Source organism: Eubalaena glacialis, chromosome 17, assembly GCF_028564815.1.
Source record: "Eubalaena glacialis isolate mEubGla1 chromosome 17, mEubGla1.1.hap2.+ XY, whole genome shotgun sequence".
Classification (NCBI taxonomy): Eukaryota; Metazoa; Chordata; class Mammalia; order Artiodactyla; family Balaenidae; genus Eubalaena; species Eubalaena glacialis.
The window spans coordinates 4,373,497-4,389,846 of NC_083732.1; the positions used below are offsets into that span (position 1 = coordinate 4,373,497).

General features: G+C 41.6%; 1 protein-coding gene across 1 annotated transcript in view; it reads left to right on the forward strand.

The window, feature by feature from the left end:
• Positions 1-12,434, forward strand: part of LOC133077441 (signal peptidase complex subunit 2-like) — a 31,233-nt gene extending 18,799 nt beyond the window's left edge. The window contains 2 exon segments of the mRNA XM_061172249.1: positions 10,817-10,979; positions 12,353-12,434. Coding sequence (XP_061028232.1) covers positions 10,817-10,979; positions 12,353-12,434 — 245 coding nt within the window.
• The last annotated feature ends 3,916 nt before the right edge of the window (positions 12,435-16,350 follow it).

A 16,350-nucleotide genomic window follows, 5' to 3' on the forward strand; every position in this document is an offset into this window, starting at 1 on the left:
CAGAACCTCAGATTCACAACTTTCCAACGTCTCCACTTAGCGTTATTTGTATAAAGAGACTTCCTCTCCTCCCAGGCCAAATGACATTCCAGGGAGTGGACTCTGAGGTCAGGTCCCCAAGCACGGATGAATCACTGTCGCCAAAGGGATGGGTTACTGTCACAGGTCCAGCCCTGGTCACATGCCCGCCCTTCAGGTAGAGGTTGAGACTGGGACCCTGAATCAGAGCCCCGAGGAATGAGAAGGCGTTCTGGAAATGGAAGGGGTTATAATCAGAAGGAAGAGGGGAGAATCGGCTAGGCAGACCAAAAATGGCAGCTACCACAGTTTGGAGAACGTGGCTTCAGCTATTTCAGCAGGGATAGCCTGAAAGCAGCTCCCAGGACTCACACAGGCACGATTTGCTGCTGCTGCTGGCGAACCCCACTGAGGAAACACCACCACCGCTACTTCAGCACCAGGGATGCTCCTGAATCATCGTCCCTAATATGAGTCTCCCACCCTCCCCTCTGCCACCGGTGAGGGTGAGCTCTGCTTTCCTGCCAAAGGACAGAAATAGATCTCTGAGGTGCCGACGGGAGAGAATGGAATGGCTGTCCGGAAACAGGTGACATAGTTATTAGAGCACAGGCTTTGGTATCGGAGACGACACATGTTCAAATCTCAGCTTGACGTTGCAGTGACTTTGTGACCCTAACTTTTCTGAGCCTCAGTTTCTACCTCATAGGTTTTTTTTTTTTTTTTTAACATGTTTCAGTTAAGCTACCTCATTGGGTTCTTGTGAGGATTTATTGAAATAATATATGTAAAGCATATGGCATAACATGTGGCAACAAGTAAGTTCTTAATAAGCAATAGTTGCCATTATGAAGAATATTATTTTAGTATTTCGTCTCTCTGCTTCTCAAGCTGGGGATAAAGAGTAGCAATCTGGGATGGTAGAACCCTCTTGAATTAAGAGTCCGATGTTACCATGATATATACGTTGTTACATCTGTGCACAAAGCTCTCTCATACCATAGCTGTGTATTCTCTCATTTAGTCTTCAAAGCCGCCACTGAGTTGGATGTCACTAATATCCAGTTTTCAGGTGAGAAAGATGAAGCTCAGTGGGCCTGTGATTTTATCAGGTTACATAACTGGTAAGTCACAGAGACAGGATTCAACATAGGTTTTCTCACTCCAGATTCTGTTCTCTCTTAATTATACCACAATGTACAGACCTATTTTTCTGGGAGCCCAGCATGTGCCTGAAGATAGCCTTGTTAATCAGATGGCATAAAGGGGAATAACAGTGGCCTGAGAAGACCCTGACAATTCTCATTAGGTCACCAAGGTTTTGAACATTTTTACCAGGAATTGTCTCCAAAGGTGATAATAGAGGACAAGCTGAGGCCTGTTTGAGAGAAGAGAGGAGAGAAAAGCTAAGAAGGAAGAGAGCCGAGTGAAAGAAAGAAAAGATGAAGGTTGGGGTGAGGAATATTAAAGTCTGCCCTTTTAGAACTAGTAGGAAGCCAAAGGTATCTTTTAAACTTATTGCACTTTTTGATAAAAGAAAACAAAGACAGCAATGATTAGTTAAAGAGTCTAGGAAATGAGAAAAAGAAACAGTAATGCCCATTTTAAGAATAAATTGAGTTATTCTCTCTCTGAATCTTTAAAAATTTTTAACCTTTACAAAGTGATATCCTTAGGAATTGCTGTTTAAATGTAAACTTATTTTGCTTATTTATCTTATTATTATTTAGTTTATCCCCGTTCCATACAAAGTCCCCAAATTTTTACTTATATATCCTATTACTCAAACTATCACCCTATAAAATACTCTTTAACCAATCTTGACACAGGGATTTGATTTTAAATTATTACTCTAAACCCAAGTTTCAGCTTCCTTCAGTTTTCTCTGATATTCCCACCTTCTTTTAGGAAAGAGTCTTGAATATCTTTTGAAGAGAGCAGCAAACACATGTAGGTGAGACATGTCATACACACTTGAGTTTTGCAAAATGTCAGAAGATGCATCCATGAGATGAAATTACACATCTAGGGACTTCCCTGGTGGCGCAGTGGTTAAGAATCCGCCTGCCAATGCAGGGGACACAGGTTCGAGCCCTGGTCCGGGAAGATCCCACATGCCGCGGAGCAACTAAGCCCGTGCGCCACAACTACTGAGCCCATGTGCCACAACTACTGAAGCCCACGTGCCTAGAGATGGGGCTCCGCAACCAGAGAAGCCGCCACAATGAGAAGCCCGCGCACCGCAACGAAGAGTAGCTCCCACTTGCCCCAACTAGAGAAAGCCCGCGCGCAGCAACGAAGACCCAATGCAGCCAAAAAAAAATAAAGAAAATAAATAAATTTATTTTAAAAAAAGAAATTACACATCTATCATCTGGACTCTTTATTTTTATTTCTTTATTTTTTTTTATCTTTTGATTATGCCATTCTTTCCCCTACATACACAGGCAAAAGTCAGAGAATATAAATTATCAAAAAAAGAAATATTCTTAGACTTCAGTCATTCCTTCCATCAAACAATATTGTGCCAAGAAAAGGAATCAAGGCTGATATATACAATCTCCGGAGTAGGGCAATTCTACTCTAAAATGGCAGGAGAGGTATTGGGTTACACAATTTTAAAGCAAATAGAAACTTTAAAATAAACGTCTGGTTTTGTTATCAAGGTAATACTGACCTCAAAGAATAAGTTAGGAATCGTTCTCCTTATTTTTTGCAAGAATGTGAGATGTATTAGTGTTCATTCTTCTTTCAATGTTTGATGGAATTCACCTGTGAAGCCCTCAAGTCTGGGCTTCTTTCTTTTAATTTTTCGTTTTTGTTGATTACTGATTCAGTCTCTTTACTGTCCATTTCACGGCTTTCCCATCCACACAACAAAAAAAAGCTGAACGGACTGGAAATCAAGTACTTTCCTCAGATCCACCAGAGAACTGAGGTCGCAGGGCAAACCGCTGCTCCCAGAATTGGAGAGACAGGCAGATACAGAGAATCATGACTTAGGGAGCAGGAGCTCAGGGGCAGAAACCTAAGGGAGCCTAAGCTGTTGGGGTTTTATCAGCGCTTAACCAACCTGGGGGGTGGGAAATACCCAGCTGCAGTCCCATCCAGCCTTCCTGTCTCATCCAAAGAGAGAAAAACAAACACGACTGAGCAGTGCTTACGAAGACCACACCCCCGAGGTACGGGCTCACTAACAGACCGAGACCTAATCATAGACTATAGAAACTGAAAAACGCTAGAAGATATAGATGTTTCCATAAATGTTTCTTCTGTTTCAAGGATCTAAAATCTATTAAAACCTTCTCAAATAAAACAGGAATGTCCTCTTCTTTTGAAGGAGACAGATCTTCTAAGAACCCAGGGGAAAAAAATAAAAAACAAAAACAAAAAAACTCTGAAGCTACAGGAAGGCGTTACCAACAGACCCTACACGGCCTGTCACCTCTCTCTGCACTCTCTGACTCTGACCCTCCCATGTCCCCTACTCCCTTCATCCCTGCCTCGTTGGCCCTCTGGCCTCCTGGCCCCCTGGCCCCTGGCTGTGACGCCAGTGTGCTAGGAGCCCTCCTGCCTTGGAGCATCCCTGCAGGAATGCTCTACCCCAGATATTAGCATAAATGCTGCTTCTCCAACAGGCCTTAGCTCGGTGTCACCCGTCAGAGAGGTCCTCCTTGAAGACCTGATGTAAAATGACACATGTCCTGTTCCTTGTTTTTATCCTCCTTACCTTCTATTATCTTTCCTCCGAGCACTTATCAGCACCTCAGCTTGTATGTGCCTTTGTGTTCATTTGTTATCTCTTTTCCCCTTAGACTGGCCCACGGTGGGCTCTTAGTAAATATTTGGGGAATAATTGGATAAATAAATGGATGAGTGAAGAACAGATACCCAGTTGGCTTTAGGGACCACCTCTATCTCACCTCCTGCTTCCTGTTCTCTGCTTCTCTCTATGTGTTTGCTTCAATCCTCTATTTTTCCAACTAGATTCTGACACTCTGTTCCCGTATGACACAGGGGGACACATAACCTAATGACAGGTACCCATGCCTGCTCTGCTGACAGCTCCACTCAAATGTTTGTCTCCAGCCTCTACTCCCCTCTCTGGCTGTTAGTTCAGAGACACTATCTGTCCAGCAGGAATTTTCCTTGTTTATTTCGTCTTTCTAGGTCTTTGGGTAGAGGAGGGGGAGTTAGGTGTCACAGACACGACTACGTGCTCCTTCTAGGTTGGTAGACGTTCTCAGCGCAGGGTTGCCACAAACCTTCAATCTGTAAAAAACAAAGCACAAGAAAGTGAAGCGCAATGAAACAAGGAGGTGTTTCCCGTAGCACCTTCGGCGTGTTCAGACCTGACGTGTTCCTCCTCAGCTGTTCTCCTTGCTTCAACGTGCCCTTCAGATCCTCACTGATCGCCCCTCCTGACTGTCATCCGTGAGATTTATGAACCAGGAAGAGAGCCTATAGCTCACGGAGCATCTCATTTGCAGGAGACCTAAAGCAGGGATTTTCTCTTGTCCTGAAATATCCAAATAATCCATCCACAAGAAATGAAACAGTGAATCTCTCACCTGGGCTCTTTGCTTTGCTTTTATCTTCAGCTTTAGTTCTCAGTCAACTCATCCTGGGACAACTAGCTCAAAATCAGAAAAGAACCTGTGTTTCGATGAAATACAGGAGGGAAGGGAAGGGAACCAGGGTTTTCCAAACACCCTTCCACCAGATATGGCATCAGACACTTTATACGTATTTTCATTTAAAAACTACAAAGACCCTGTAGAGAGTATATTAATAGCTTTACTGTACAAATGAGGAAACTGAGGCTCAGGGAGATTCAATTATTTGTCTGAATTCTCTCACTGGTGAGTCAAGGAGCGAGATGAGGAACCAGGGGCTCATGTGTCAGCAGGCTGCTCCTCATAAATCCATATCACTGAAATCTGCAGGATTTTAGTCATTTAAAATAGCTGAAATCTCTTAACAAGCCTTAGAAAGGCTTTAAAATTCCTCCTAGGTTGGAATGGCATAACACTGCTTATTAAATCTCCCTCCCGAGGGGTGGAGCAAGATTGTTATAGAGCTCCGCCAGGACACCACTCAGACTCTAGTTATCATCAAGGTGTCCCCAGCACTCATGAGCACGTGTGGCTCCTTGAGGGGCCCTGAAGTTCTCCAGCTAATAGCCACTGTCCCTCTCTTTGGCAGGATGCTTCTTCGTGTGCGCCTGGCACTCTGCCGTCAAGCAGCACAAGCCCCGGCTCCTGGTCTCACTATATCTGAGCCACATTTTCAAAGGAAGGTATTTATTGTCCCTGGATTTTTAACAGCTGTTTCCATATCCCTCAGTCAGTACTTGCCGTTCACCTACATAATGACCCCAAGTGATATCTTAAAAGAGCCAGATATTTATTCCCGCAGCAGAATATTATACCAAACAAATAATACTTGTAAAAAAAATAAAGTTCTTCCCAAGAATCCCAAATCTTTCCCTTCTATTTTCTCATGGCACCTAAATAAAACTGGAAGCAAAAAGTCGGCTTGCAATAGGTACCTACTGCACACATGTGTTCTGGGAAAAGTCTTCGATGGCAATCAATTCTTTTTTCCAACATGCGGGATGGAAACTCGAAACAGCAATTTGGTACATGTTCAGGGTGTGAGCAGGTGGGCTGGGTTTCAGATGAAGTGGGGTTAGTTCTTACAATCAGTGAGCATATTTGCTAACTGCCTCTTGGACTTATGTTGGGCTTGTGTTACTAATGCAGACGTGTTTTCCTTCTTCCTGCATGCAGGCGGTTGGCGAAGGGCGATAACAATAGACTCCTTGTTACAAAGCTCTACCAGTGAATCTGCTTTTATTTTTTTTCCAGCATTTATTCTCCATGTACTTCTTTTTATTCAAATAAATGTTAATTTGATTTCCCAGATTTCTTCAGGTGAAATTACAAGGGTACCACAATTATTTATGAAGAATGTCAAAACAATACATTAATGACTTTGTAGAGTTTAAAACTCTTTAATGCATAATCCATTCACAGTGATACTAAGTACTTTGCTAGAACCATGTGTCGATAAAGAACCAATGACTTGAGTGGCGATCATGTAATCTCTGTGTATTTTCGATATGCTCCTGCTATCTCATGTGTCGCCCTTTGAACTAAGACCTATCCTTCCACCTGGGAGCTGATTGTTCACATGGCTTTTCACGAGATGACACGAGAGAGTAATGATCACATGTGGACACAATTTTTTTCTCCGAAGAATTTTTTACTAAGTTTATTGGAGAATTGCAGCAATGCGTTACATTAATAACAGTAATAGCTGGCATGGACATTTATTGGAAAGCCTTGCCTCCTTCCCTTTCCATAAATTCCCACTTGTGTGCTTTGAGTGAGATTGCCCTCGTGCCCCACTGAAAAGTGAGCTCTGACTTAGCTCAGACTCTGGGTCTCTGGGTCCCATCCCTCTGGGATTTGTTATTAATGAACACATGTTGCAATTTGGGCCAGTGAGACTGAGATGCTTACTGAGGGGCCTCTGGGGAAGAAGTTGCCTCTTTTTTCTTTCGGTGCTACCAGAAGGCAGATCGTTTCTTTCCCTGGATAGTGTATTATGGATTGGAGGTCTGAACTGCTACAGCCAGGCTGCCTCCGGGAGGGGAGTAAGTAGGCCTAGAGATGATGACCACACACAGAGGAAGCCACAGCTGAACGACCTGGAAACCCCTGGACTAAGCCTCTCCTGAAGCCAGATCTACTATCAGTATTTGCATGAATCAATATATTACCAGTTTTGCTCAAACCAGTTTGCATCATGCCTTCTATTTCCTGCAACCAAAGCACGCTAATGAATGCAACCTTCCAGATATCTAAGAAAGAGCCACACGACTATTCCTATTGGTGGTAGTCTTCCTAGGGCCCTCACTCTTTCTCTTTGGAACTTTCTATGTCAGAAAGCCCTTAACTCTTTATTCAAAATTTCAGAAGTAATTTAGCCAAGTGCTTTGTGGAGTTCATCTGCCTCTTGAAGGGGTCTGAGAATCAGTCAACAAGTATTTATTGAACACATGCTATGTGACCACTGCCCTCTCTTCTAAAAGAGCACCTCCATTTTTATCTGTCTTTATTATTTGATGTCCACAATATATTTATTTTGAAGAAACTATTACACAGTTAAATATAGGAACTACTGACATAGTCTGACTTCCTCGTCTTAAAGATTACAAAATTGAGCCTAAAGGAAGTTAGGTGATTTGTCCAAGGTCTCATGGTCAATTTCAGAGTTAGAAAAAGAATTCCTGGTTTCCTGATGCATGGTGCAGTGCTCTTTCATTACACTCCGTTGTCTCCTCATGTAGATGGTCACTACCTTTGGTAATAATTATGATTTTATTGTTTTTTCCAGGCTTTAATTATCCAAGTCAGTTTGGTCTGTAAAAATTGAATCAGAAAGCTAACAAGAAGTGACTTTCCTATGAAATTTCTAGCACTTCCTATTTTCAGACAGGCTAGAAATACCCTGTGAACAGCCTTTCTCATAAGATTTGGCATCTGCCTCTTGCTATGATCAGAAATAAAAAGTGTAGGGGTTGGAGAAAATTAACTAGAAAAATATACCTGAACTTTCAAATATCAGATGCAAGACTCTGTTACTGCCTAATCTCTCTTGATTTTTCCCCATAGACCAAATATTTGTCCTGACCTGTCCTGTTTTCACAGCAGTCATTTGCTTAATATAAAGTCTATACGTTGTGATAACACTAATTTCAAATTTGAGATGAAAACTTTTTGTTCTGAAAAATCAGATTCAGGAGTGATTATTGACTGACCATCTCCCATAGGCTGAAAGCTTTCTCTCAACAGAAAACCACAGGGTCTTCCTGGAAGTTGATCTTTGTTTCTCTGTGTCCTAATAAGTAATAATTCAAGTGATTTCTGAGAGGATCCAAGCAGACAAATAATGACATAATAATAGTTCTTCAGAAATAGAATTTCCTTTTGTACTGCTGCAGTAGGGCCGGGAATGGATTTTAACTCCAACCCCGAGAGTATAATCTGGTTACTTAGCATCAGTATTCATTATACTAAACCTCTTCGTTGTCACCAGCTATGTGCTCTGCTTAATTACTGTGCCTTTCATTAATTGTGGGCCATATTAATTCTCTTCCATATCATATTTGATTTTCATGTGTAAATAAGCCCTGCCTAATCTATTTGTTTTCTGTTACTAAAAAATAATACTTTCCATTAGTGGCTGTGTTGCTTCTTTTACACACCTGTCTATTTGATCAGTGTGCCCATCCATTATGGATCGACAACGTGGGAAATGTGTTTTCACCTTAAAACTCACTCAAATACAATCAGGTAGTGAGGGTAGCAACTTTACTCTCTAATTTTAGAGATTGTCCTTGGGGATTATAGTTCCAGCCTTTCAAAATGGAGAGTAACTTCCAAGTTGCTTATATGAATGAAGTGTTGGGGAAATCAACTGAGTAAATAACTAGAAAGGACGTATTTGAAAAGAGAACCGGAAGCACACACTGAAGAATGAGGTATTTTAACAAAGAAAAGGGATATTTCTCTTTTTGTTTTCTCAACTTTCTAACACTTCATATAGATATTTAATATGGGTAGGTAGGTAGGTAGATAGATAGTCACATACGTGTGTATATGTTTAACGACAAAACATTATTAGGAAATAAATCAGTCCAAAAAGTTCATCTAAGTCAGGAAACAAGTAGGACAATTTAAAATTCCTTAGGGTAAACAGATCTATAGAAGAATTAAAAAGTATTTTTATACCAACAAGTATTTATTGAGTTAATTCTAATAACTTTGACCTTGTCTCCTTTGGCCATCATTTCTCTATAAGAAAGTTATTGCCACTACGGTCTATAACATTTAGATGATGGGTAGGATGCCGTAAAACATGGAATTTTGTTCAGTTGAGTTTTCTCCAACAATACACACTTGAATACATCCACTTTGGATGTATTACAGTTGTTACTGATATAATAAAAAGTGAACACTACTCAAGGTTTCTGAATGGTAAAATTACGTCAATAATGGTTTGTATGGTGTGGGCACCAAGCTTGTTCTGTACAACAAGCTAAGTTGTGCATCTGAGTTTTTTGTTTTTAAATCCTTACAAGTTCATTTCACTCATTGGTTTCACCTGAATAATTTACTTATTTGAAAAGCATGACCATAGCTAAATCGTATTCTAAGAGCTGACATGCCCTTTCATTGGTGGCCAAGAGTGAGAAATTCTCTCTGGTATCCCCAGGGGACTCTGATGAACAGCAGCTGCGTGGTCCTTGATCCATTGTTTCTGAGTTAAGGTCATGGTCCTTTTTTCCACATTCCTCATCTCTTACAGGTCTTTATACCTATTTTTCAACACACTTGGAGCTGTAACTATCCCCCAGGATGATTCGGCAAGAACACTTTGGTACAACCAGGTAGCTCTAGGGCTTCAGCTAATTTTGATTATCAACAGGGTTATTTTCAGGGTTCAAGTGCAACACAAAATTGAGGAGTCTAGAGCTTATCTCTGTTTCTTTGATCCTAATACCACAGCAGTGACAAGTCTCGACTTCCTTCACCTCCACCCTGGCCAGATCCTCTTCCTCACCATAAAGTATCTCTTGTACCTATACTTGTCACCCAGGAAAAAGTTGTAGATGCCCCCTTTTCTTGATTCAGAGAAGTCAGTTGACTTCCCAAAGTTCTGAAAAGCAGGAAACCTCATCCTACCTTTTGAAGAACAAAGTCGGACTGACCTTCATGCCCTTGGACTCAATGACACCAGGGCTCAACAAGAACCAGACCGTCTGTGAATGAAGCACGTGGTGTGGTTTATAACGTGCCTATTCAGAAACATGCTTGAGTTGAATACATGATGTGACATTTGTTCAGTCATCATCTCCAAGGCTTTCAAGTTCTTGGGAGGCTGTAAAGGTTGGGCATTCTACACGGCCTCCATCGTGTATCCCTAGCAAGTTTACCTGAACCACATTTCTCATTGGAATCTGCTTTCTGAGAGTTATTTTAGGGGAGACCACAATTCTCTTTGTTCTTGTTCCTATATGAATCAGAGAATGAGATCTAACCTTTGTAAATTTAGAAAATAAAAACTGCATTTGAGTAGAGAAATTAGTTTGCTAGGCTTTTTATGCTATTTAATTTAATTATTCACATTAATCCTCTGTACATTTCTAATATATCTATGTAAGTCCTTGGCATTTTCCCATTGTCCAAGATAATATCTTTATATTTCGGTGGATGTTTTACTAACAAGTGTCTGCTTATTATCACCTTTTAAAAAGTGTCGTGATTCAATTTAATTCAACTGAATTCAAATTCTCCTGAGATTGTTTATTAAAAGATTATCACACCTTCATTCTTCCTGACAGGTGGTTTATTATATTTCCACAATTTATCTGTAACATACGCTAGAGCATTTTGGAAGCAGCAGAAACATTAAATACCTATTATAATCCTGGCTGAGTGTGGCGGGGTGGTTTTGTTTATTTGTTTGTTTGGTTTGATTTGGTTTTTGTTTGGAAAGTACAGTGTGAGAGAATAGAGAATTACTCCAGCATTGCCCATTTTAATTTTTATGTTTAGTCATATCCTTTTTATCAGAATCATTAAAAACAATTTAAATCTACATCTAATTTATGAAGAAGTTAAGTTGAAATGTAAGGCCACTGGGTTTTGCAATTACTTCCAGTTTTATTAGACAAACAATGGGGCGTTTCTGTTTCCACCGCCTTCCCACCTTCGCATTTTCTCAGGCATGCGTGACTCACCTCGGATTGCTGTAATGCTCTTCCGCAAGGAACTTGGAAACATAATTAGGAAAAAGGAGATGGGCAGCAGCTGGAACAGTACCCAGTCCTCTCTCAAACTTCAAAGGGAGCTCCCAGTGCAGAAGGATTCAGGAGGAGGAGAGGGGAGGTGAGCACAGGGTCTCTGGGCACTATGGGATCTGCTGTCTCTGCTCCCTGTGGACGATGGAAGCCCAGGGATCCAATCCAGAGGAGGATTAAGGGTAGCGGGGGTCAAGTGCTGTGGGATAGAATCTGCTCATAACAATACCAGAAACATTTATATTGCAACAATTCAGATTTCTGTGGATCCATTTTTCACCAGCCATCTTGGGTATATTCCATTTGGACTCATGGTTTTGAAAATTCTCCTGTCCCTAGGTACCCATGTGCCTCCTTGTGAAATATTATCACATATAGTTCAGTAAACATGCCTCTTTATTCTCAAATGCTTCTTACTCTGCATGGAATACATTCCCCACTCTGCTTGCCTGAGGAATTCCTACTAATTCTTTAGGGATCCTCATCAAACATCATTTTCTCTGCAAAACCATCCTGACTCCGGGGGGTTACTTATACACAACTTTGAATCCTTATTCTATTGTGTACGTGTTGCTAATATACTTTTCATACAATATTACTAGTATTTGTGTCGGTTTGCCACACTGGACTTTTTGAAGGTATGACATCTTCACATCTTCTCTACGAGGTGCTGGGTTTATTGTCTGTAAATATATATGTCAAAGTACTGTCCAAAATTGTTGATATTTTCTCTAATTTTTACAGCAGTTTCACAGCCATCACATGAATAATATATAATATCTCCAGTTTCTTTTCAGGTGAGGAAACTGAAGCTCAGAGAATGTTGTTCAGAGAAGCAGCATTCCCAAGGGTAAACACCATGAATTCCAGCCCAGCATGAAGTCACGGCCATTTGGACCCCAAAGTGGAGGCTCACTTAAGGCACCACTGTGCTCACTTCCTGCAGACCGATAGGCAGATCACCAATTGAGACACTTAGTGTTCTACCAAGGTTTCTTGAGTTAGTGAAATAATCGATTTTAAACGTTCACACCAAACTTGGTCCTTGTGATCTGCTCATGGTCAGTCAAGAAAGATGCCCGTCTCTAGAAATAGTAGACCCTAGAAGGCAGAGCTACTGCACCTAATCCCCTGGAGTGGGTGCCGCGTGAATAGGAAGCATGGGGTCCACAGAACATGGAGTGCACCTTCATTATGGTCACATAAACGAAGACCCACAGGGCTAGAGGGCATGTCCAAGTTAACCAGCTAACAAGTGACAGAGAGGGGACTAGTAAAGAGAGAGCTTCGATCTGGACCTTACGGCTTGGCTTTGTGATGTGGTGCTGACAGATGCTTTGGTTACTACTTATTCCCTCGGCTCTTTATCACTGGGCACCAGCTAGCCTTTCATTTTCCTGTATTTCCTTCTTTATGAAGTAGGACCAACTGTTGATAACCTGTATCCCCCTTTGTTGTAAGTCGCAAGAAGGCACAAGCCTTTGCTTTTACACGTTTGGGTTTTGTACGACTTTTTGATGCTGAGTATGGGATCAAGGGGTGAGACGTCTAAGGGAACTTCTCTGGGTTCCAAAGTGTGAAATAAACCCAGATCCACTGGCAACATCGCCGTGCTCTGGGCATGTGGTGATAAGAACTCAGGAGAATATGGGATGAAACGCCAAAGCAGACTTGGCAGTAAAAGCTACACTTGTGATTTCTCCTAACAGTGCCCTAGCTGCTGGTTCTGGGGTGTGGTGATGGGAGACCACTGCAGGGAGGGCAAAGAAAGAGGAAACCGAGGAAAGGATTTGGAAATACTGTGAGGGGAGAAGGTCTTTCTGGCATATAAGCTTTGGCCAAAATACTGACTTGAGTGAGGTTGAAGACTGTCAAAATCTTGTCCCTGTGATGCTGGCTAGAAGAATCACATCGCAATATTCTCCTATGGTTCCGTGACCCAAAACCAGTATCCGTTTCATTCTCTATTGACCAGGAGCCTCAAATGCCACAGAAAAGAGGATCCTGGCATATACGGCATGTAACACCCCGCTTTCCTGTTCCTGGTACAGACACTTCAGTCTCACCACACTGCCTCTTGATTAGAAAACTTAAGCTTCTGCATGTTCAGAACAATGCAGAGCAGTGACAGACCTCAAAAAGCAGAAAAAAGAATTTTAAGGAGATTATCTTGTTGAATTTGCATTCAGTTGATCTGTGTTTTTGTTTAATCATAAATGAGAGTTAGAGTCAACCTACTGGCTTATTTCAAAATCAGTATCCTTTTAAAAAACCATTGATGTCGCTTCTTCATCAAAATTACATTTTTGGAGTCATGTACCACAGTGTTCATTGCAGCACTATTTACAATAACCAGGACATGGAAGCAACGTAAGTGTCCATCGACAGATGAATGGATAAAGAAGATGTGGCACATACATACAATGGAATATTACTCAGCCATAAAAAGAAACAAAATTGAGTTATTTGTAGTGAGGTGGATGGACCTAGAGTCTGTCATACAGAGTGAAGTAAGTCAGAAAGAGAAAAACAAATACTGTATGCTAACACACATATATGGAATCTAAAAAAAAAAAAAAAAAAAAAAAAAATGGTCCTGAAGAACCTAGGGGAAGGGCAGGAATAAAGACGCAGATGTAGAGGAAGGACTTGAGGACACAGGGAGGGGGAAGGGTAAGCTGGGACGAAGTGAGAGAGTGGCATGGACATATATACACTACCAAATGTAAAACAGATAGCTGGTGGGAAGCAGCCGCGTAGCACAGGCAGATCAGCTCAGTGCTTTGTGACCACCTAGAGGGGTGGGATAGGGAAGGTGGCAGGGAGATGCAAGAGGGAGGAGATATGGGGATATATGCATATGTACAGCTGATTCACTTTGTTATAAAGCAGAAACTAACACACCATTATAAAGCAATTATACTCCTATAAAGATGTTAAAAAAAATTACACTTTTGTATTTCTATTAAAAATGCTCTTATTTATTTTAACAATAATGTTATTAATTTCCTATTTCTTTTGTATTTTAATAACTTCTCTATAAAAGAAATTATTGTTGGAGTTCAGAGATAATTTTACTTGGTATCCAGGACAATTAGAAGACAAAACTTCATTTTTTTTTTCTTTTTACCACATGGCATGTGGGATCTTAGTTCCCCAACCTGAGCCCCCTGCATTGGAAGTGCAGGAGTCTTAACCACTGGACTGCCAGGGAAGACAAAACTTTTTTGTCCTTTAGGAGACAAAACTTCAAAACAAAGTATTACTCCCACTGATCCAGGTGAACAGCATTGCAAATAACTTCACTGGATTTTCTGAAGGTGCAAAAAGAGAAAAACAGAAAGGCAGAGAGAGAGGGAGAAGGACAGGGAAAGGTACATTAAAAACATATGAACAAAGTCTATAAATGTATTAAAGAAGGACCATAATGCTTCTCTTTAGTTGATCATCAAATTCTATCATACATGTTACTTTTTTATACAAAATTACTTCCAATAAGAATGTGACTTCTGGGCTTCCCTGGTGGCGCAGTGGTTAAGAATTAGCCTGCCAATGCAGGGCACACGGGTTCGAGCCCTGGTCCGGGAAGATCCCACATGCCACGGAGCAACTAAGCCCGTGCACCACAACTACTGAGTCTGCGCTCTAGAGCCCGCGAGCCACAACTACTGAGCCCACGTGCCACAACTACTGAAGCCTGCGCGCCTAGAGCCCGTGCTCCGCAACAAGAGAAGCCACGACAATGAGAAGCCCGCGCACGGCAACAAAGAGTAGCCCCCGCTCGCCGCAACTAGAGAAAAGCCCGTGAGCAGCAACGAAGACCCAATGCAGCCAAAAATAAAGAAATTTTAAAAATAAATTAAAAAAAAAAGAATGTGACTTCTTACCATTTCTATAAAACATAAGTAGGAATTACTTCATATAAAAATTTATAAAAATTTTCCTAACATTAAAAGACCTGGAAAACAGATTGGAAAGGTTTATTACTAGATAAAATAAAGATACTATATTACTAATATGGTTGGCTCTGAAAGTGTATCTTTCATCTATAAATCTGTGTAACAGGGAAGTCAATTTATTTCCAATTTGTTTGTATGACCTACGATTTGGGTACAGTGATATCAGAATGCAACATACATATGCATACACACACCCACTCCCTCCTTTTATTAAAGTAATAGTTTTCTTTTGATCTTTACTGTATTTCTTCCTTCTTTTTCCAGCTTGGCTTTCCCTTTCCTTTGCAAACATGCCAAAACATGTCTGGTCAAAAGTACATCAGAGAAACAATGGTGTGGGGCAATAAATACAAGAGGTAAAAAGAGGATTCCAGTTTCTGACACATCACCAAAATGGTGGAATGGAAACAAATCCACAAGAGCTCAAATGGGCAGGTAGTCATATAATTACATCGTTATGACCTCCTCCTTGTGTATTTTTGGTAGATGTGTGTATTGCTTTTCTAGAGCTTCTGTAACAATTTACCACAAACTGGGTGGCTTAAAATAATAGAAAATTAACTCTCTTATAGTTCTGGAGGACAGAAGTCTGAAATCAAGGTGTTGGCAGGGCTCTGCCCCCTCAGAAGACTTAGGGGAGCTCCTTTTCTTGCCTCTTCCAGCTTCTGGTGGCTCCTGGTGATGGTTGGCTTGTGGCCACGTTACTCTAACCTCTGCTTTTGCCTTCGCATTACCTTTTCCTCTGCATCTCTGTGCCTCCTTTTCTGTCTCTTATAGGGATACTCTCATCGGATTGAGGGCCCATCCTACTCCAGGATGATTTAATCCCAATCTTAATTGCATCTACAAAGACCCTATTTCCAAATAAGGTCATATTCTGAGGTTCCAAGTGGATGTGAATTTTGAGGGGACACTATTCAAGCCACTACAATATGGGGGGAAAAAGTGTCTCTAAAGGCATGGCTTACAATGGATCCTGCCCACACAGGTGGCGTGGTGCCCACCACTGCTCCTTCGGCCCCAGCCTCCCAGCCTTCCCATCGGGCTTCCCCTCCTCAGGTGGGGTCAGTCACCTGGCAACCTGCACTTGGCTCTATTCCTCACCATTGTCTCCTGCCATGGTCCATCCTTTGTCTGCCCTCTGGGCACATGTGCACACCTGGAATAATGGACTCCTGACTGGTGCCATTCTCTCATCTTGCAAAGGAGCATCCATCCAGGAGCAGAGAGGTGAAGCCTTTGCCTGAGGTTACGTCGTGTCTGGCACATCCTCTGCACCCAAGCTCATCCTGGACTGGCTGTGCCATGGTGTACTGACTCCTTTTTGCCTCATTTTGTGCAATCTTTTTTTTTTTGGTGGGGAAGAGACACACCGTGCAGCTTGTGGGACCTCAGTTCCCCGACCAGGGATTGAACCCAGGCCACAGCAGTGAAAGCCTGGAATCCTAACCACTAGGCCACCAGGGAACTCCCCCATTTTGTGCAATCTTGCAAGTTCAT